Raw genomic sequence first — 21232 nt, 5'->3', positions numbered from 1 at the left:
ATCCTCATCTACCCACTTTGCATCAATTGGTAAATAATTTTTAAATTTCACAAGGTATCTCTTGGAAAGCTTCCCATGTGGTAACTCTCTCCTTGTGAAATACAATCTCTGCTCTGGCTGAAGGATCTCCTGTGACAGGTTCCTTTGGATCTGGTCCCACATACTTCCGCAAAAGACTCACATGAAAAGCATTGTGAATCTTCCAATGGCTGGGTAAAGCAAGCCTGAAGGACACTTCATTGATCTTGTCAATCACTTGGAAGGGTCCATAATATCGAATAGAAAGCTTTGGATATGATTCCTCTCGTCCTGGCCTCTTCCGAAGCCTAGCTTTCTGAAATTTCAGCAATACCCAATCATCTTCCTTGACATGCATGTCTCTTCTATACTTGTCCGCAGCCCTTTTATGCTTATCTTGTGACCTTGCAATGGTTGTCCGCACCTGAGCAAAGGCTACATCCAAGTCACACATATACTCATCAGCTGCAAAAATCTCATCCTTTGTACGAAGAATGGGTGGCAAGATCACTCTGCCAGAAATAATCTCAAACGGGGCCTTTCCCGTGCAGGCATGAACTATGTTGTTGTAGTCAAACTTTACAAGTGGAAGATACTTCTTCCATGCAGTCTTTTGGTCTGCCACATAACACTTCAACAAATCCAACACGGCTGAATTTGCAGCTTCACTTTGGCCATCCGTTTGGGGACGATAAGCTGATGAAAACTCAAGTTTAGTGCCCATGTTATCAAATAAAGCCCTCCAGAAGAGGCTCGTAGTCCTGGGATCTCTATCCCCAACAATAGAATTAGGCATACCATGATGCTTGAAGATGTTAGCAAGAAAAAGCTTCACCATATGATCAACTTTAATGGTTTTCTCGACGGGCAAGAAGTGAGCTTGCTTGCTAAATTTGTCCACAATGGTCCAAATAGCATCATTCCCATGCTGGGATCTAGGCAAGTCCATAGTAATACTTTTCCATGGCTGCGAGGGAATAGGCAATGGCTGAAGCAAACCTGGAGGCTTTTGCCTGTCAAATTTCACCTTTTGGTAAGTAAGACATGCACGTACATATGCCTCAATGTCTTTATGCATGCTTGGCCAAAAGAAATATCTCTCAATCATGCATGTAGTAGGCATGATACCTCTATGACCAGCATAGGGTGGAGCGTAACATTCCTCCATAACCTTTGGACGCATATCCTTCACCACACAGAAGAAGTTATCCTTCATAAGATAACCCTCTTTGATCACATAGGAGACATGTGAGTCACCAGCCATCAAATCAATCCATATATGGCAAAAATCAGCATCCAAATGATACTAATCTCGCATGGCAGATAAGTCCCCATGAGAGACCACTAGGCCTCCTGGATAATGCATCTGCCACCACATTTTTCTTTCCCGGAGTATGTACAATCTGAAAATGAAACATGGAAAGAAAGTTTGCCATTCTCATCTGCTTCTTCGAAAGCTTTGTTTGAGATAGAAAGTATCTCAAGATTTGACGATCTGTCTTGACTACAAATTCAGCCCCAAGAAGATAATGTTTCCATATCTTTAAGACATGAATTACAGCCAAGAGCTCTTTCTCATAGATATCCATATGAAGCTTGCATCATGCAATCGACGGCTCTCATATGCAACTGCATGACCTTCTTGATTTAGGAGGACAGTCCCTATACAATCGCCACAAGCATCACATTCCACTATGAATGACCTTTGTAAGTCGGGAACAATCAATACGGGTCCATATATGATAACATTCTTGAGTTGCAAGAAGGCATCATGCTCCTTTGGGGTCCATTTAAAAGTGGCTTTCTTCTTCATGAGATCATGTAGAGGGGATCATAGCAAAATGCCTTATGAAGCGCCTGTAATATGAACAATGACCCCAGAAAACTACGTACTTGATGTACATTTTGCAACTTTGGCCAATTCCGAATGGTTTCCATCTTGGTAGGATCCATTCTTACTCCATCCTTGGATAAATAGTGTATCTCTGAAAGAAAGAACTCACTTTTCTTGGCATTAATGAAGAGTTTATGCTTCCGCAACTCTTTAAACACTGTGGCCAAATGAGTCTTATGCTCTTGCTCATTCTTGGAGAAAACCAAGATGTCATCAAAGAATACACCTGTGAATTTTCGATGGGGTCGGAATATCCTATCCATCATACGATTGAATGTGGTTGGGGCATTTTTGAGACCAAAAGGCATCACCAAAAATTCATACAATCCAAAAGCTGTCCTGAATGCAGTTTTGTGGACATCCTGTGGCACCACTCGTATCTGGTGATAACCACTCTTCAAATCAATACGGTTGAAACAAGCCGAGCCATCAAGCTTATCCAAAATGTCATCAATACGCGGGATTGGAAATCTATTCTTGATGGTAAGCTTATTTAGAGCTCTATAATCCACACACATGCGGAATGACTCATCTTTCTTTTGAACAAGAAGCACGGGAGAGCAATAAGGTGAGGAACTTGGCTGAACCAAACCTTTCTCCAAAAGCTCATTAACCTGCTTCATGATCTCTTCTTGTTGTGCGGTACTCACACGATATGCAGGTTTGTTAGGTGGAGAACTACCTGGCACAAGATCTATGCGATGATCCTTGGGCCTTTGAGGAGGTAATGCTCCTAGCAATGCATCAGCAAAACAATCTTTGTATGCATGAAGAAAATTCAGCCTATCCTGAGTCAAAACATCTACATTTTGATGACTTGGTTCAATGCTATCTCGAACAAAAACCAAGTACGCAGAAAGACTCTTTTTCATTGCTTTATTAATCTGGTTGTGAGACACAACTGGGATAGAATCCCCTTCCTTGCCAGCATCAATAACATGCATGCGGCCTCTATGCATAAAGGAAATCCTGTTTGTCTTGTACTCTTTGCGGGGCTCAAGCCTATGATGCCATGGCTTGCCAAGCAATACATCACATCCATTAAGTGGGGCAACCAAGAAATGCTCATGATCAAGATAACCTTGAATGTGTATGCGCAACTTCCCAATAAGTGGGGTAACCTGCACCTCTTTACCAACAAAGGTAGCTTTTGCTTCAATTTGAGGCCCCATGTCCTCAACCTCAATACCCAAGGCGGCTGCCATCTGAATAGAGATGAAGTTATTTGTTGCACAATCATCAAACATAAATAGAGCGGGCCGATCCTTGATTTGACCCCATGCTTTGCATACCATCCTCTCTTTTCCATCATGCTTTGTGTTTCCCTGCACATTGAGAACTGCATGCACATTTGCCTTGGGTTGCTTGTCCTCATGCTTTGGTTTGCGGTTGGGGCATTGTCTAAACATATGCTCTTTGATGCCACAAGAAAAGCATTTTCCCTCCTTTGCATATTGCTCCCTTTGCTCGGGGGTCAAGCCAAATTTGTTCTTCTTTGGCCCATGATCCTTGGATGGGGTATTACCACTCTTCTGGACATCCCGGAAGCTCTTTTTAGGTGGCTGTCCACCTTTTTGCTGGTTTGGGACAGCCCTTGATCTTGCTTAATTTTGAGCACCAATTGCTCCGTAGCAAGAGCAGAGGGTATAAGCTGTCGTAGAGTGTGTTTCGGGTGCAATTTAATGCCCGAACGATAAGCTGGTTGCAATCCGGAGCGAAACTTCCTCTTTCTTTCATCCTCGGAGTGTTGCATAAAGGGAGTTACCTCAAGCAACACTTCCCAAAACTTATTGACATATTGCTGCACACTTTCATTATCTATTTGCTCAAGTCTATCCCACTTTTGGGTGAGAGTTTACTCCGCATTAGGAGGCAAGAATTGGGCATAAAATCTGTCCTAATGGGATCTTTGGCGGTCTTTTCAGTGATCCACCAATGGGCAACTGTCCCCTTCAAGAACATGCTTGCATGACGAATTTTGGACTTCTCAGTGAAGTCCTCATCACTAAAAGCAATATCAAACTAGGCCACAAAAGCTAGCACCTTAGAGGCATCATACTCTCCATGAAAGTCATCAAATTTCACGGACTTGTCCCCTGCCTTGAACTTGAGCTTTTTGGCATGAGGCTCAAGCTCTTGCCTCCTTCTCTTGTCCCTGTCCAACGGGGCAGCTCTCTCTGCATGAGCTTCATGGGCAATGATAGGTGTTCCACTAGCCAAAGTGACATGGGTCTTTGATTCTTGTGGCCCCACTGCATGTGATCTCGCTGAAAGATGCCTTGTCTCGTCACGAGACAACTCAATAGGCAAGGTATTTTGGCTTGCATGCCGACCACTGTCCCCATGATGTAATCCAAATGGCCTTTAGCATGCATAAATCTGTTTCCTCCTGTGTCATGAGGGTGGATGCATGGTGGGAGGTGACCAAAACTTCTTCTTTATGCAAGTATGATCTCAACCTTTGAGAGGCTGGGTCTCCATGCTGCAAATGGGATAGATTCTTGAACATAAGCTGTCCATCCTCTCCCTCTTTAAGGTCACCCTTGCGGAGAAGATAAGAGAGTGTCAACTCCCTTGGCTTCTTGCCCACTTCTCGAGCCATAGACTCAATAGTCATGTCCACCATAGCATCAACTTTCTTGGCTTCTATGACACTTTGTACATGGGGGTCTTCATGTAAGAATTTCAGCTCTTGCTCTTTTGCCTGCAAGAGCCTCTTCATGTGCTCCAACTCAGCCCTCAATGCATTGGGCTCTTCCTCGTGCATGGGTTCTTTACCACGTGATGGCTGTCCCATGTATGCACTGTCATAGACTCTCTCTCAAGAGGCTTATGCCTTCCATGCAATGCATTGGAATCCCGTGAAGCACTTGATTGGCCCCTCGAATTCGACACTTCCAAATGGGTTGCCCTTGCTGTCCATTGAATTAAGTTTTCGTGCTTGCTTCTGATCTCAAAACTTGTGTCTCCTCTTGAGAAAGAGAGACGACCGGGCTCTGATACCAATGTGACCGCTCCCTACAGGAGGCCTACAGATCAAAAGACAATATACATATATTTAGAACACTTAATTTAACTGTTATTAAACAATGGAAACAACATAGCAACACAGATACTGGAAATACTGAAATACAAATGACACCAGCACCGGGGCCGGAAAGGGCCAGCCCCCTCCTCAATACTTTTTGTATTTCTTGGAGTATTTATATTTGTACAAGTGTCATGGGCCTGACAGGCTAGATTTCTCCACAAGGGAGTGAAAACAACCAAATAAAACTGGTTCAAGTCGATGAAAAGGTGTTGGTCGGAGTAGCCCCAAATCACAGGCTCATTCCCACCTTCGTTGGGTGTACACGTGCCTTTCACTGGTCTTCTGGGACTGTGCACCAACAGGCACACCCGTACTAACGCAGGCCAAGGAGTACACCGCAGAGGGAGCATGGCCCGGTTCTCCCCAATGAGCTTTGCTCTCGAATTCCCTGGTGAATCTAACCTTCACTGGATCTCAGAAGCTCTGAGAGCGCGGTTAACAACACCACACAAGGAAATATACTGGCCACACCAAGAAGAACATTCTTGAGCATGGTCAGCATATACATGCTTTGCTCCTGCACTGCACAACTTAAAGAATTCTCTGAATTTTAATTAACAAATTTCAGAATTACACAAATGAGAAAACATGAGGGCACCTGGTACGGTGAGTACAATCTAGGTACAACAGGTACAATTTGTAGCGGGTACAATCAGGCACATTAGGTACAGCCAGATAATATTCAGGTTCTGTACTTGCAGCAGGTACAGCAGGTACATTAAATGCTTCACGTGTGCATGTACAACCAGCCAGGTACTATGCAGGTATTGTACTTGTAGCAGGTACATCAAATGCTTCACACGTGTGCAAGTACAACCTTCTGGTTCAACACGTGCAGTCACAGGTTATAATCGGTGCAGTCTGCAGGCAGATATAGGCTTGGTATAGCAGGCGGGTATTGTACAGCAGCAGCAGGTACAAGCCTAGTATAGCAGGTGTACAACAACAGGTACAGGCCTGGTACAGCAGGCTTTACAGCATAGGAGGCTGGTACAGCACACGTACAGTAGGTGTGGGCAGCCCTGAAAGCAGGTACATCAGTAGCTTCAGGTGAGTACAACATGGCTATAAGGCAGGTACAGCACTCAATTCAGCCTTTTGGGAAGAGAGGTGATGGAGAGAGAGAGCAGCCAGCAGGCGATGGAGAGAAAAAAAACCACCAGCCACACGTGGGAAAAAGTACTAAAAAAATGTTTCATGCGAAGCCTTTATCAAAGGTTATAAAACCTTAATACCCATTTAATACTATGGGCACCCACACTAGAAAATGTCAGCCCTTCTTTTAAATGTGTGTGAACACATTGCCTTATAAACATTAAAGATAACCATAAATTATGGATTTTACCTTTTAAAAAGGCCAAAATGAAAATACTTACCACCTGTTCACATGCCACACCACCAAGTCAGCAAACAACATTCCACGGTACACTGAGGGCGTCCCCGTCCAGTGTACTGGCACGACATAACAGGCAGACACACGCAAACAAGTCATGCAAAAACAAATTTATGCATGTAGGCATAAATGCATGTGCACAAATAATATGGACGAAATCTCCCTTTCATGAAACTTGTACAAGAGGTTCCTGCCGGGCACAAAACTGGCACGACATATAAATAAATATGTCCTAGTCTTCCTATGGAGTGACAATCCCATAGGTAAGACACCATCCTGGCCATACACGGGTGGCACCAACAAGCTCCCGTCTATACAGCACGAAGCAAATCACACACGAGTGACACGAAACTGGTTCCCATCCATGTGACGCAGCACTGGTCGCACACGGGTGGCACTGATCTAGCTCCCGTCCATGTGACACCATAAAACTGGTCCTTTCACATGGGACACTGGCTTGGCCCCATGTGAACATGGCACAAATCTGGCCGCTCTATCGAGTGAGAGTCCCTCTAGAAATGGAGATGGACCAAATGGTGACACCTGTAATCAATACACATACGCCAAGAGCCATCCTTTTTTCTGAACCAAAAAGACTGGGAAGCCAAAAGGTGATGAGCTAGGTCGAATCAAACCCTTTTCCAAAAGCTTGGTCACTTGCTTCATAATCTCTTCTTGTTGAGCTTGACTCACTCGATAAGGAGGCTTGTTAGGAGGTGAGCTTCCTGGCATGATGTCAATCTTATGATCTCTCTGGCTTCTTGCTTTGGCTTAACAGAACAATTTGCAACCATATGTCCCTTGTTTGCACATTGAAAACACTTCCCTTCTTTGGCATATTCTTCATGTTGCTCGAGGGACAATCTTCTTCATAAGAGTGGGGGTTTGTCTCCACTCCCATCCTTCTTCTCAAGAGAATCGACTTCTTGATGGAGATCGGTCTTTAAACTTTTTCTTTTGAAATGGATTCCGATTATCGTTCTCTCTCTTGCTGTCAAGGCACGTACAAGTACTCAGCTTTGCAAAGCCTTGTCTTGTGCTTCTTCCAATGTCTTTAGTCCCGCCATGTAAACTGCTTGCATAAGATTAGGTTGCAATCCATCGACAGACTTACGCATTTCCATTAGTGATGGAATGGGGATATAAGAAGTGTTACTCAGCTCTGCCCGGCCGCCGCCCAGCTTTGGAAGCTTAAACTTGGGCACGAAGCATGGAACTTGGATATAAAGCTTGGACATGAAGCATGGAACTTACACATGAAACTTGGATATATAGGTTGGGCACAAAGCTTGGGCATGAAGCATGGAACTTGGATATATATAGCTTGGGCATGAAGTTTGGGTATGAAACATGGAACTTAGACATATAACTCGGTTTTGGACTTGGATTTGGACTTGGACTTGGACTTGGACTTGGGTCTGGACTTGGACTTGGATCTGGATTTGGATTTGGATATTAGATTTGGTACTAGCCCGGTGAGAGATACTTGTGGGTCATCCCCGTGGTGTGCTCGGCATCAGAGATCTCATGCCTCAACATCGACATTGACTTGGATATCCTACATCAGCATATCTGTTTGTTTTGTATTCATTGATTGTATTGATCTTGGTAGGATACCCAGAAAGCTTTATCTTTTGTCAAGCAATTTGATGCTGCTTTTGGAGGTGACAACTACTCCGAAAAGCTAAAGCTTCGCATGGTTCGTATGCATTTGAAGGATGCCGCCCTGAATTGGTGGCTAAAAGTAATACAAGAAGGGACCGAGCCGAAGACATGGAGCGACTTCAAGACTTAGTTCAACAAGAAGTTTTTACCCGCAAATTTCGAAGCTGATGCGCAAAAGGAATGGGATGCGATAAAGCAAAAAGTTGGTGAGAATGTGGCATCATGTGGCTGAGTTGGGCGGCGGTTGGCTTTGGAGTAGTTGAGCTGAGTGGTAGCCGGGCGGAGCAATAGCGGTGGTGACTCTGGTGTGGCTGAGTTGGGCGGCGGTTGGCTCTGGAGTGGTTGAGCTGAGCAGTAGCTAGGCTGAGTTGGGCGGCAGTGGCGGCTCTGGAGTGGCTGAGCTGAGTGGTGGCCGGGCTGAGTTGGGCGGCGGCGGTGGCGAGTGGATGAAGATGAGGGTCTCCTTGCTCTCCACAAGCTTGATGCCCAAAACAAGAGAGCTCTAGCTTCTTTATACTTGGGGAGGGGCTTGCGTTTTGCCAAAAAGCCATCATGCTTTTGCTTTGTCTTTTTATGCTTTGCTTTTGCTTTTTTACTTTTATTAATAAAATATTACTCAACTTTTGGTGCTTTGCTTTTGTGGCTTTAAGGCATTGCATTTTGGCCTTAGAGCTGCTTTTTGAGAAAGCGCCTTTTAGCTTTTTAGTCCGACTTAGTCTCCTCTTTCCAATGTTGCCCTTGGCTTGCGATCAACCTTGTTTGACTTTTTGCTTTTTCTTGCTTTTTGACCAAGAATGGTGTCAAACCTTATGGACCCTGTTCCCATGTCTTCTTCCACCTTTTTGGTGTCCGGGCATGGGTTTCATCATGTGAAATAGAGTTAGGAGGACCAAACCATGCAGGATGAGATTTCTTCTATCGTGCAAAATAATACATGAATCTTGTGAACTTGCCTAAGGGCAAGAATGCCAATGGAGCAAAGTGGGTGTATAAAGTCTCAAGAAAGTCTGATGGTACCATTGACAGGTACAAGGCAAGACTTGTGGCTAAAGGCTATTCTCAGAAAAAGGGAATATATTATGAGGAAACTTTTGCTCCGACTTCCAAGATGACTACAATCCGTTCAGTGATTGCATTGGGTGCACATAAAGGATGGAAAGTGCATCGACTAGACATCAAGACCCCATTCTTGAATGGGGATTTGTAAGAGGAAGTACATGTAAATTAGCCCATTGGTTTTGAAGCTCTTGGCGAGGAACATAAAGTATGTAGGTTACACAAAGCATTGTATGGATTGAAGCAAGCTCTAAGAGTTGGGTATGATAAAATACGTGCTCATTTGACCAACCAAGGTTATGTGAATAGTCCAGCTGAAAGCACCTTGTATGTGAAGAAAACTGGTGCCAATATTTGCATAGTCATCTTGTATGTAGATGACATGCACGTAATTGGGACTTGTGAAGAAGAAATTTCATATTTCAAGGTTGATTTGAAAGCTGAATTTGATATGTCAGATCAGGGGCTTTTACCTTACTATCTTGGCATTTAGTTTATGCACAGAGATGATGACATTGTTATGCAGTAAACTAAGTACATAAAGAGTTTGATGAAAAGGTTTCACATGGAAGAGTGCAAGCCGCTTTCTACTCTAGTAGAACCAAGTTTACGGCTCAATATGCACGACATTGTAGAACCTTTTGAAGTCGGAATTTACAGCCAGGCAGTGGGATGCCTCATTTACTTGTGTAACACGAGGCTTGACGTAGCTTTTGGGGTGTCTTTGTTGAGAAAATTCATGCACAGCCCTGGCGCAAAGCGTTGGCAAGCTGTGATACATTTTTCGCAATCTGTAAGGTGTCATGGATCTTGTTATGTTCTATCCCGGGGGGCAACTTCGAGCTTTATGCATACAATGAATTAGACTGGGATGGTGATTATGATACCAAGTAATCCACTAGTGGGAATTGTTTTTTTCTTGGCGGTTCATGCATATCTTGGTTGAGTAAAAAGCAATTCACTGTTGCCACATCTACCTGCCAGGTTGAGTATAGGGTAGCCTTCACTGCTATGGTAGATTGTGTATGGCTGAGAAGATTATTGGTTGATCTTCGTGAGTGCCAGTAGATACCCACTACTATTCTCACTGATAGCCAAACTGCTATGACCGTGGCATGAAATCCCGTATTTCATCTACGTAACCAAGTACATTGAGATCTATAGCATTATGTGAGAGAGAGATTACATGTGGGGGAGATCAATTTATCTTTCTGTCCTACACAAGATAATGTTGCAAATCTATTTACAAAGGCTTTGCCTAGAGAGAAGTTTGAAGCTTTTAGGCTTGCTCTCATACAGCGAGTGATCTGCTACCTTGCACAGGTTCACACTTACACTACAAGGGGGATTTGAAGGCAAATGCACACTTGTTGTTAGGACAAGGGTAGGACTAGGGTAGGACGCATTTCAGGGGAGTCCGGACTAGTGTGGACGGCCATGGCTATAGTTAGCTGGTTAGGGTCCCTATATCCGGCGGTTGGATGGAGAGTTGCCCTATTCTCTTCTAGGAGTCTTGATGGAGGTCCCACAGCATTCTGTAAGCCCAGCGGGGCGTGCCGTGACAAGACTCAACCACGTGTCCAAGAGATAGAGATATAGAGAGGGGGGAGAGAGAAGGGAATAGGGATCTTGCAGAGTACACCACCTTGAGCGGGGAACATGCCTCGCTCCCTTTGAGGAATTCATTCAGGAACAATCCACGGGCACGCTAGCCAGGATCAATACAATCAATGAATACAAAACAAATAGATATGCCGATGTAGAATATCCAAGTCGATGTCAATGTCGAGGCACGAGATCTTTGATGCCGAGCACACCATAGGGATGACCCATAAGTATCTCTCACCGGGCTAGTACCAAATCTAATATCCAAATCTAAGTCCGATGAATCCAAATCCAAATCCAAGTCCAAGTCTAGATCCAAGTGCAGATCCTAGTCCAAATTCCATAACCAAGTTCAATGTTCATGTCCAAGCTTCATGCCCAAGCTATATGTCCAAGTTCCATGTTTATGTCCAAGCTTCATGTTCCATGTCCAAGCTCTATGCCCAAGTTCTCCATGTCTAAGTTCATATCCAAGTTCAAGTGGTCTAAGTTCCCATGAGTAATCTCCACAACTCCTACAACCTTGTCGATGAAGAAAACCATGGAAAAGCTCTTTCTGGCAAGAAAACTGATATAAAACGTGTTTTAATGGTTTTTGGGCGATAAAAACCTTCAAAAAATAGTTTTTAGGGTTTTTGAAAATCATGTCCATAGAGCTCCGTGCACGCGTCTATATCGCTCATGCATATGCCCATACAAGTCTAGGGCTGACCGTACATTAGAAAAGCAAGTTGGAGAACGTGTTGATGGAGAAGAAGAAGAAGCTCTCCATGATCATAATGATGCCCACACACTCTCCACGATCTCCTTCAATCTTCAATGATCTTATTCATGGTACTACAAGAGAAACTCTCCCTCTGTCGAAGAGAGGGCAATAGTTGGCTGCCTCTTGCTGCTCCAAGAAACTGCTCCTGAGCCGAGGGTAAAACTGTATCCTGAAGTAGATCTCCTCGTGTCTGGATCTCCTCCCCAATCTGAGTCACTCCAACCTTGGAGTCTGACTCCATCCCCTCCTGTGTAAAAGAGTCCTAGATCCTTCGTACTCTGCAGATACCGCAAGATCCGCAATCCTGCGTCCCAATGAGACTTCAATTGCGTCTGCATAAAAGAGCTCAACAGCCCCACGGAGAAGCTCAAGTCCAATCTGGTGTTCAGCAACTAGATCAATGAACCAACCAACTTTCGGTACTGCGAGGCATCAACTGGCTCACAAGGATCAGTAACGGTTAACTTTGTGTTTGGGTCCATCGGCGAAGTAATAGGCTTGCAGTTCTCCATCCCAAAGGCCTCAAGCAACTCATGAACATACCGCTGCTGAGAGACGAAAAACCCCCTCTGGGTCTGCCAGATCTCCAATCCCAAAAAGAAGTGGAGTAAGCCTAAGTCGGTCATCTCAAACTCTTTTGACAAGGCAGCCTTCGTCACACCAATGTGCTCCACATGACCGCCGGTGAGAATGAGATCATCCACATAAAGGATGATAATCGTGACCATGCCGCGTTCCCGAAAGAGATACAGGTTAGGATCTGCAACCGATCTCTGAAATCCAGTCCAAACAAAGAAGGAATCAATCTTCTGATTCCAAGCCCTGGGAGCCTGCTTAAGGCCATACAAGGCCTTACGTAACCTGTAAACCATCCCTTCTTATCCTGGAACAATAAAGCCTGGAGGCTGCAAGTCACCATTAAGGAACGTAGACTTTACATCCATTTGATACACGGGCCACCTCTGAGAAGAAGCAAGGGCAAGAACGGTCCGAATCGTGGACATCCGTGCTGTCGGTGCAAAGGTATCCTCGTAGTCGATGCCTGGCCGCTGAGCATAACCTTTAGCCACAAGTCTGGCTTTGTGTTTGTCCACCGACCCATCAGACGCATATTTGGCCTTAAAGACCCATTTGACACCAATGATTGACCGTTTCGACGGCCTCGGTACCAACTCCCATGTGTTGTTCTTCTCGATGGCATCAAGTTCCACCTGCATGGCTTTCCTCCAAGTATCCTGTGAGAGGGCTTCCTTGACGGAAGTGGGCTCCTTGTCCCGCATAATACGAGACATTAGAGCATAGTTTACCTGAAGAAGCTCCGCTGTATTGCTTTTATCTCGGACTCTGTGTGATCGTCGAGGGCCGTCCTCTGTGGTCCACTCGGAGGGTAACTCCGTGACACCTGACTCCCGAAGGGTGTCTAACAACCACCTAGGTACTCGAACAGATCGTGGAGCCTCCTGTGGTTGCGGGGGCTCTACTCCAGCTGCGGGCTCAACCTCGTGTACTGACTGAGGTTGATCAACTGGAATAATGGTATGGGAATCATCATTAGACTCCTCTGCGTGGCGGCTCCTCGACAGTGGATACTGGAACATGCTCGTCAAAGATCACATCCCGGCTGACAACAATCTCGTTCCTGTCTGGATCATACAATCTGTATCCCTTGGAAAGAGAATTATACCCCACAAATACAAGCTTGCGGGACTTGGAGTCAAGCTTCCCCCTCCGCTTCTTCGGAATATGTACATACGCATCACTCCCAAAAACACGGAAGTGCGAGACATCAGGTTTCCTGCCAAAGTATGCCTCAAATGGAGTCATATGAGGTACTGAAGTCGTCGGAGATCGGTTGAGGGTATGGACAGCCGTTGCCACAGCCTCTCCCCAAAGTGGACGAGGAAGATCACGATGCTCCAGCATGGTCCTCGCCATCTCCACCACAATCCTGTTCTTACGTTCTACAACTCCATTCTCCGAAGGCGATCCTGTATTGGCCAGTTCCCTTTTGGTACCATGATCTGCACAAAATTTGAGAAATACAGTTGAGGAGAATTCACCTCCTTTGTCAACCCTGAGAGTCTTTACCTGAAATCCAGACTCTTTCTCCACCATCACGTGCCAATCCTTGAACCGTGCAAAAGCTTGGTCCTTCTGGGAAAGAAAGTAGACCCACGTGAATCTGGTATAGTCATCAACAAGCAGCATAAAGTAGAGAGATCCTCCCAAAGATGGTGTCTGCTGAGGTCCACACAAGTCAGTGTGAATCAACTCCAATGGTTTCGAAGCCCGCCTGGAAGCCTGCTTCGGAAAGGATTCCTTGTGCTGCTTACCACGTATGCAAGAACTGCAACGCCCTTGCCTACTGCCAACATCTGGCAAGCCAACCACTATCTGGTCTCGGAAAGCTCGCCGCAATGCATCCACATTTAAGTGGCCAAGACGAAAGTGCCACAAATCTCCGACATGAGAACCTGTCAACGAGGAGAGTGCAGAGAGCTTGTAGATACCATTCTCCACACCGCCTTCCCAGACAACCTGGCCAGTCTCACGGTCCCGTAGAGAGCTCCTCAAATTCCACCCGAAAGCCAGCCTTGCATACTTCATGCACTGACAGAAGATGAAAACCCAGAGTAGGGACATAAAGAACACGGGAAGCATGCTTGCCCCCCTTGCCGTTGGGAATAATCTCCATTCGGCCCTCACTGTGTATCGGAATAGTGGAGTTGTCGCCAATAAAGATGCGACCTGACTGAGAGGCTTCTTGACAACTCAATTTTTTGCCCTCCTGCATCAGCCACACGAAGTCACGGGACGGAGTCATATGCCTGGAAGCACCACTCTCAAGACTCCATTCCCGGGTATCCTTTGCGGAAGCCAACTGCCTCCTCGCTTGAAGACGATGAAGCGTCGGAGTCCATCATCTCTAAGTGCACAAATGCAGGAGTCTTTGCAGCTGAGGCTGAGGAATGAGCACTCTTCCCAGTCCGCTTAGGACACTTCCTCCAATAGTGGCCTTTCTCGCCACAATCATTGCAGGATCTTTCGGCCTTCAGCTTCTCTCGTTCTGAGTCAGGCTTCTTCTTAGAAGACTTCTCCGGTGAAGCCTTCCCTTTGCCCTTGTTGTTATTCCGGCCTTTCGATTGTTGGCGAGTTAAGGCCTCCGAACCGCCGTTGTGAGGAGGGTTCGTGAAACGTTCCTCTTGGTGCAAGACCATTGGCACAAGCTCCTCCCAGGTAATGGTACTGAGCCTGCCACTCATAATCAACGAGGAGTAGAAAGCAGAATACTGAGCAGGCAAGTGGGACAGCAAAGTGATGGCCATGTCTTCAGATGATATCTCCTTCCCAGCCTGGAGGACTTCTTGCTGAAGGGCGTGTAGCTTGTTAATGTGTTCTCGCATCGTCGAGGACTTTGCAGGGAACAGTCTTGATCTTCAAAATTGGACAAATTCCTTCACATGGCCTTACAATCCAAACTTATATTCACCGACAGTTCATAACCCGCATCTGCACTTCCAAGGAGATCCTTTTCATGGGTGATACCCTGTTATAAAGAGAAGCCAGGTGCTGCCATATGCCTCTGGCCAGCGTCATGTGCTTTCTGGGATTGATTACTTGTGGTGTGCAGTTAAGGAAAATAAATGACTGGACCCTGGCGTTGACACGATCCCACATGTGTGCCTGTGCCTCTCGGTCCTTCTTCATCGACAGTAACTCCCCTTCCTCTGCTTTTGGCCGTGGAACCCCGATGACGATGAAATCAGCAAGGTCATATGACTCTAGCACAGACTCCATCATGACCTTCCAGATGTCGTAATTGTTCCCGTCCAACTGACGGTCCACAGGGAACGTGGGGAGAGTCGGGATCTTCATGTGCTTCTCAGCCATCTCTAACAAATCTGCCATCTCGGGGATTAAACTGAAAAAGGGTGGGTGGGTGGGAAAAAAAACTCTAAACCTGCAAGTGGCTGTCCAGCACCTTAGCCCGCCTTACTCTTGCAATTTCTCTTCCCGAACAGTCCAAAACAGTCCACCGATCAGCAACTTAACTATCCCCCTCTTGCTTAGAAAACTCCCAAGATCTATCAAGAGCCTAGGGCTTTGATACCATGTCAAAATACGCAGCGGAAATGATAACCAAACTTGGGTCCACAAGAGCAAGTAGAGTGCAGAAAATAGACAGCACAAGAAACACTGAGAGATAGGCGTGTAAACTCTTCTCTATACACAAGATCCCGTACAAAACTGAATGAGAAAATGGTGAGGAGCATGGGGCCTATTTATATGCCCCATGGATGCAGTCGGCCAGCGCTTGAGGGCTCTCCACGACTGCATAAAGCAGTCGGCCAGCAGAAAATGTCTCCACGACTGTAGAAAGCAAGTCGGCCAGCATCAGCACCTCCACGACTGCATCATAGGCAGTCGGCCAGCCACAAGGAGCACATGAGGTGCAGTCGGCCAGCACGAGGGGCTCCTGCCAACATGTGGCATCCATCCACACCATGGAAAAATGGGAAAAAAATACGGGGAGCGAGGAAAAATGATAAAACACACCCACAACAGAAGCCTTGGTGTCTGATTAAGACAAGAGATGACTTCTAACATGATGCCCACACACACTCCACGATCTCCTTCAATCTTCAATGATCTTATTCATGGTACTACAAGAGAAGTCCAATCCTTTTTATACTTGTAAGAGACCCTGCTTTTTGCCAAAAAGCCTTCATGCTTTTTTTTTATGCTTTGCTTTTCTCTTTTTACATTTACTTTTGCTCTTTTTACTTTTATTAATAAAATATTACTCAACTTTTGGTACTTTGCTTTTTTGGCTTTAAGGCCTTGCTTTTTGGCCTTAGAGCTTCTTTTTGAGAAAGTGTCTTTTAGCTTTTTGGTTTGGCTCGGTCTCCTCTTTCCAATGGTGCTCTTGGCTCGCGGTCAATCTTGTTTGACTTTTTGTTTTTTCTTGCTTTTTGACCAAGAATGGTGCTTTTTCTTAATCAAACCTTATGGACCTTGTCCCCATGTCTTCTTTCACCTGTTTGGTGTGCGGGCATGGATTTCATCATGTGAAAAGAACTAGGAGGACCAAATAGTTACACATCCTTTGCTTTCCTTTGCGTAGGAAGCTCTGTTAATCATTAGCAGCTAGAGAAGCGCAGAACAGCCCATCTCGGTGCATAGCATACGGCCATTTCAATCGTTGTTTAACCGGTCATCTCTCTAGCAAAAAAGCTTAAAAGCTGCAGCTTGTCAAACACCTCGTGGAGAGAATACACAGCTGCTAGTTCTCTCTCTCTCTCTCTCTCTCTCTCTCTCTCTCTCTAGTTGCTGCTTCTGGATGCTCCCTACTGATGTATTGTAGGGCTAGATACTTACCTTTAGTTCTTTCTTTTCTTTTCCAGACAGTGTATCAGATGTCACATGGTTGTAACTTCGGTCTCATAGGTCACTTTGGCCTTTTTTGAAGACGTTAATATAACATTTCATTTCATTTCATTTCTCTCTTTGTCTCTCTGTCTCTCTCCCGTTAGCGTCAACAACAAGGCCGTGGAGAGAAACAACACCGCAATAAAAGTCAACAGTTGAAGAGCCAAGAGCCGCCCAAGCCATATTAGCGAAAGAGGAAGCTTTTTCTTTGAGGAAACTTTTTCTTTCCATTTCTCTATAGTCCGCACATAGCAAGGGGACGAGAGTGGCCAAGCAACCACACAACAAGCAAAACGCCAATGCATAACAACACGGAGCGTGTGCAAACGAGCCACATCACTTCAAAGATAGCAGCAAAAGTCTGATTTTCAGTGAGCCAATTTTGGTCAGGTACTAGTCTTTATCTTGCATATGAATTTGATTTGTTACCATGATGTCTGAAGTTTTCGAGAACCCCGAGGGTCAGCAGCATGGCGGTCATTCATCTTTGGATACCAATATGGCTGATTTGGATGTGGGTGAACACGGATTTGTGGATTTACATGAACATACTTTATTAGAATCATGCACATAGCATATTAAACAAAGTTTACTTGTTCTTTCTCAAAGTTTACAGACCAGGCAAGAGACTCTTAAGAAGTTGGTCGCTAGTTCAGGGTTTCAGAGTGTCTCGGTTGATACTCCAAGGGCATCTACTCCTAGGGGGTCAACTCAAGACACCGAAATGCTTGGGAATCAGGAAGTGGCTGCTATACTCAAGAGCATGATGCCTCCTGTGTTCCGCGGGGGGGAAGAGGAGCGTAATAAAGATGAAGTGAACACTTCTTACAAAAGTGGACGGACTTGCACCTTTTGAAGCGTTCTTTTGATGCGGTTCGCGTGCTCAAGGTAAATTTCACGCTTGAGGGCAAGGTCTACAAGTGGTGGATGAGCCTTGGTGAGAGCGATCGACCTACAACATGGGCTGCTTTTGAGACACTTTTTCGGCGGAAAGAATTCTTACCTAAGAACAAGGCAATTGGAATGCTTGGGATCAATTGTAAGATGGAAGGTCTTACGTTGATCCAATATATTTCTAAATATTGCGAGATAATTCTCAAGCTTGAGGGTTTGGATGATTTTCAGAAAGTACAAGGTTTTCTGCGTGGTCTAGATAATGAATATAAGACTAAGATTAAAACTCAATATTGGAGCATCCGACTTCCATAGTTCTAAGGGGAGCAAACAGAAGGGGTTCAAACAAGGTAGTGACGCGGTTAAGAAGGCTAAGGGGCCAAGGGATTTCTTGTCTCCGCAAGATTATGAGCAAGCTAAAAAGGAAAAAGTATGTTTTATTTGCATGGCTGCTGATCACGATAAACAGAATTGTCCAAAGAACCATGGTAAAGATGTCGATAAGGGCGGTAGTAAGGCAGTGCATACGGTGCAAATATGCCACTTGAAGCTTCTCAAAAGTTTTCTGAAGTTCAAGTATGCCATACTGATGTCACACATGAGTGTTGTGTAATCTCAACGATGTGGTTACCCTCTTTCGGGCCTTATGATTTGGTTCGGATGCATGGACACATCAACGGACGAAGAGTTCGTGTTATGATTGACGATGGGGCTACACATAACTTTTTGAATTATCACTTGGTTAAAAAATTAAGATTGCCACAAAGCCATAGTGATCATAAATACATGGTATCTCTTACCAATGGGCATGATAAGCATGTATGAGACACGATGGTTAAGCAAGTACCACTCATTATTCAGGGACATGAAATGCACTTAGATTTTCAGGTCATGCATATTACTAGAGCTGATGTTATTTTGGGTCGTGAATGGTTGTTTCATTTAGGACCATCTCTTTCTTGTAGTTATCTAGATAATACTTTTGATTTTGAGGTCAATGGTAAACAAGCTCATTTGCAAGGTGAATGCGATGTGCCTCCATCTCCACTCATTTGTTTTGCTGAAGTGGACTGCCTTGTACATGCTCATGAAATAGAAAATCTCTTTTTGAATTACATATCTCCTTCAGTTTTGTCTCATGATGATGCTAGCGGTGGTGATTTTAATTCCAGTTTGAGTATTAAATCTCTCAATTCTATTATATGTGAACAACATGTTAATGCTATGCATAATAATGAACAAACTCACATTTTTCCTAAGCTCACTCAACAAGTTTCTAATTCTTTGTAAAGTCTTTTGCATGAATTTCATGATGTGTTTTCAAGCAACTTCTCATTTGGTTTGCCTCCCTGAGCGCAATGTCCAGCGTGCCATTGAAGTGCTCAAGGATACTAAACTAGTCTGCAAGCCTCTGTATAGGGCTTAGCGCTAGTGAAGCCAGTGAGTAGAGCGTCAGCTTGCTGACTACCTCGCCAGGGGCTTCATTAGGCTTAGCAATTCGCCATGGGCATCACCAATTTCATTGGTGAAGAAGAAAGATGGGTTTATGCATTAATATGTGGACTATCGTGGTTTGAATGCAATCACTATAAAGACGGTTTTTAACTCACTTACTGATGGCTAGAATGCAGGATGATGCCTTTAGATCTGGAATTTATTGCTTGAAATTGAGAAACTGTATGCTCAGTCAAGATTGTTGGAGATGATTGTATGAATGAAGTGTTTAATAAATTGAACTCAACTGTGTGAACATCTTCAGGTTGATGGTAGTTGAAGAGTTAGCGAAAGCTACAAACAAAAAGTTGACACAAGGAGTTGGGGAGTTTGGCAAGGCAATGGCTGCTGCTAAGGATGAGATGGCAAAGAGTGAAGTGGTGTGTGACAAAAGTTAAAAGCTTTTTCTACCCAGTTTTGATATACCAAGTTCAAGCTTTCATCATGGTTACTGTACTCTGATCAATGCTGAACATGCAGAGAGCAAAACAGGCAAAGACACTCTCTGGAATGAGGACTTGCAACAACATTCTATCCTTGACACAGGTAAATCTCACAGTTTTAACACTAGTACACTCCACAGTTTTGAGTGATCGCCGTCAGGCACTATATATTTACACGGGATTAACATGTACTTTTCACTTAAATGATGTTTCAGCCCCTACATCAGAAAGCCCCTGCATTTATTGGAGACAGAAAGATAAATCTTTCTTGGAAAGAAGCTCCAAAGGCACCTGCAACTGCTACCCCCAAAAATGCAGGGTATAAGTTCAGATTTAGTGCTATGGATGTGCTTTACGAGACTTTTACCTGAGGTCTTCTGCTCTGATCTCTCGATGTCTATTTGCTTCTGTAGAATTAAACGAACTGCTACAGCTGAAAATGGAGCAGGAGCAATGGGTGGCATAAAAAGAGGTCGAGGTGATGATGTTCCTCCAGCTCTTGTCAACCGTGCACTAGCAGGACTCTCTCGAGGTGGCAGGGGATCATTCAGAGGTTTAAGAAGTGGTTGGCGGGGTCGATCAAGGGGGCGTGGCTATTGGTGAATTAATGGGAGATCCCCCTTTGTTTTTTTTGGTGTTTAGCAAGAGGATGGGACCAGCTGCAGCTGTACCTGTGTAGGTAGTCATCAGATCGTCCGCAGTATGCCCATTGATCGTATTCGAAATAGGTGTGGTATCAGAGGAATGTAGCCCTTGCGCTCTCTAATATATGGGGAGTGTCTTTTTTATGTTTGAAGCAATCTTCTGTTAGAGCTTCGTTCTTCATAAGAGTTTTACTTGATGAGTAACTTTGTACACCAAGCCTCCTATAGTATAGGAGAGCAGAAAGCAGAACAATGAATTAATGGGAGATCCCCTTTTGTTTTGTTTTGTTTTTTTTTTGGGGTGTTTAGCTAGAGGATGGGACCAGCTGCAGCTGTACCTGTGTAGGTAGTCATCAGATTGTCTGCAGTATGCTCATTGATCCTATTCAAAATAGGTGTGGTGTCAAAGGAATGTAGCCCTTGGGTAGCTAGGAAGTGTTGAACAGGTTTTCATTTCAATCTTGTAAAATGCCACAATTTTGGATAATTATTCAATGGGTGTCATAATCCGCTTTGATTTGAAGAGGATTGAAGAGCCCTTGGCCACTTGGATCTTTTTCTTGTTTTGCCTCACGAACTGTCTAATATATGGGGAGTGTCTTTTTTATGTTTGAAGCAATCTTCTGTTAGAGCATCATTCTTAGTAAGAGTTTTACTTGATGAGTAACTTTGTACACCAAGCCTCCTGAGCAGACCAATGAACCAGAGTTCAAGGAGTGAGGAGACTGGCTATCTAGTAGCTTGTGAGCTCTCCCAATGTCTCATTTGTTACAAGTTCTAAATGTGTTCAAGACGAAGAAATCTGAGCGATTCAGGAGTTTTTGTTCACTATGGATTCT

The 21232-nt window shown here is 44.6% G+C and overlaps 1 protein-coding gene across 4 annotated transcripts in view; it reads left to right on the top strand.

Annotated features, from left to right (window-relative positions):
* Positions 1 to 20939, top strand: part of LOC147612751 (apoptosis inhibitor 5-like protein API5) — a 49035-nt gene extending 28096 nt beyond the window's left edge. For all 4 annotated transcript variants that reach the window (XM_086783309.1, XM_086783306.1, XM_086783305.1 and 1 more), the window contains 4 exons: positions 19572 to 19686; positions 19787 to 19852; positions 19965 to 20068; positions 20163 to 20939. In XM_086783309.1, coding sequence (XP_086639435.1) covers positions 19572 to 19686; positions 19787 to 19852; positions 19965 to 20068; positions 20163 to 20352 — 475 coding nt within the window. In that variant the 3' untranslated portion in view covers positions 20353 to 20939. The remainder of the gene's footprint in view (positions 1 to 19571; positions 19687 to 19786; positions 19853 to 19964; positions 20069 to 20162) is intronic.
* Positions 20940 to 21232: the final 293 nt, after the last annotated feature.

This window comes from Cibotium barometz, chromosome 45 (assembly GCF_041138505.1).
Source record: "Cibotium barometz isolate CiBa-2024 chromosome 45, ASM4113850v1, whole genome shotgun sequence".
In the NCBI taxonomy this organism is placed as follows: Eukaryota; Viridiplantae; Streptophyta; class Polypodiopsida; order Cyatheales; family Cibotiaceae; genus Cibotium; species Cibotium barometz.
This window is presented reverse-complemented; position numbering and strand designations above follow the sequence as displayed.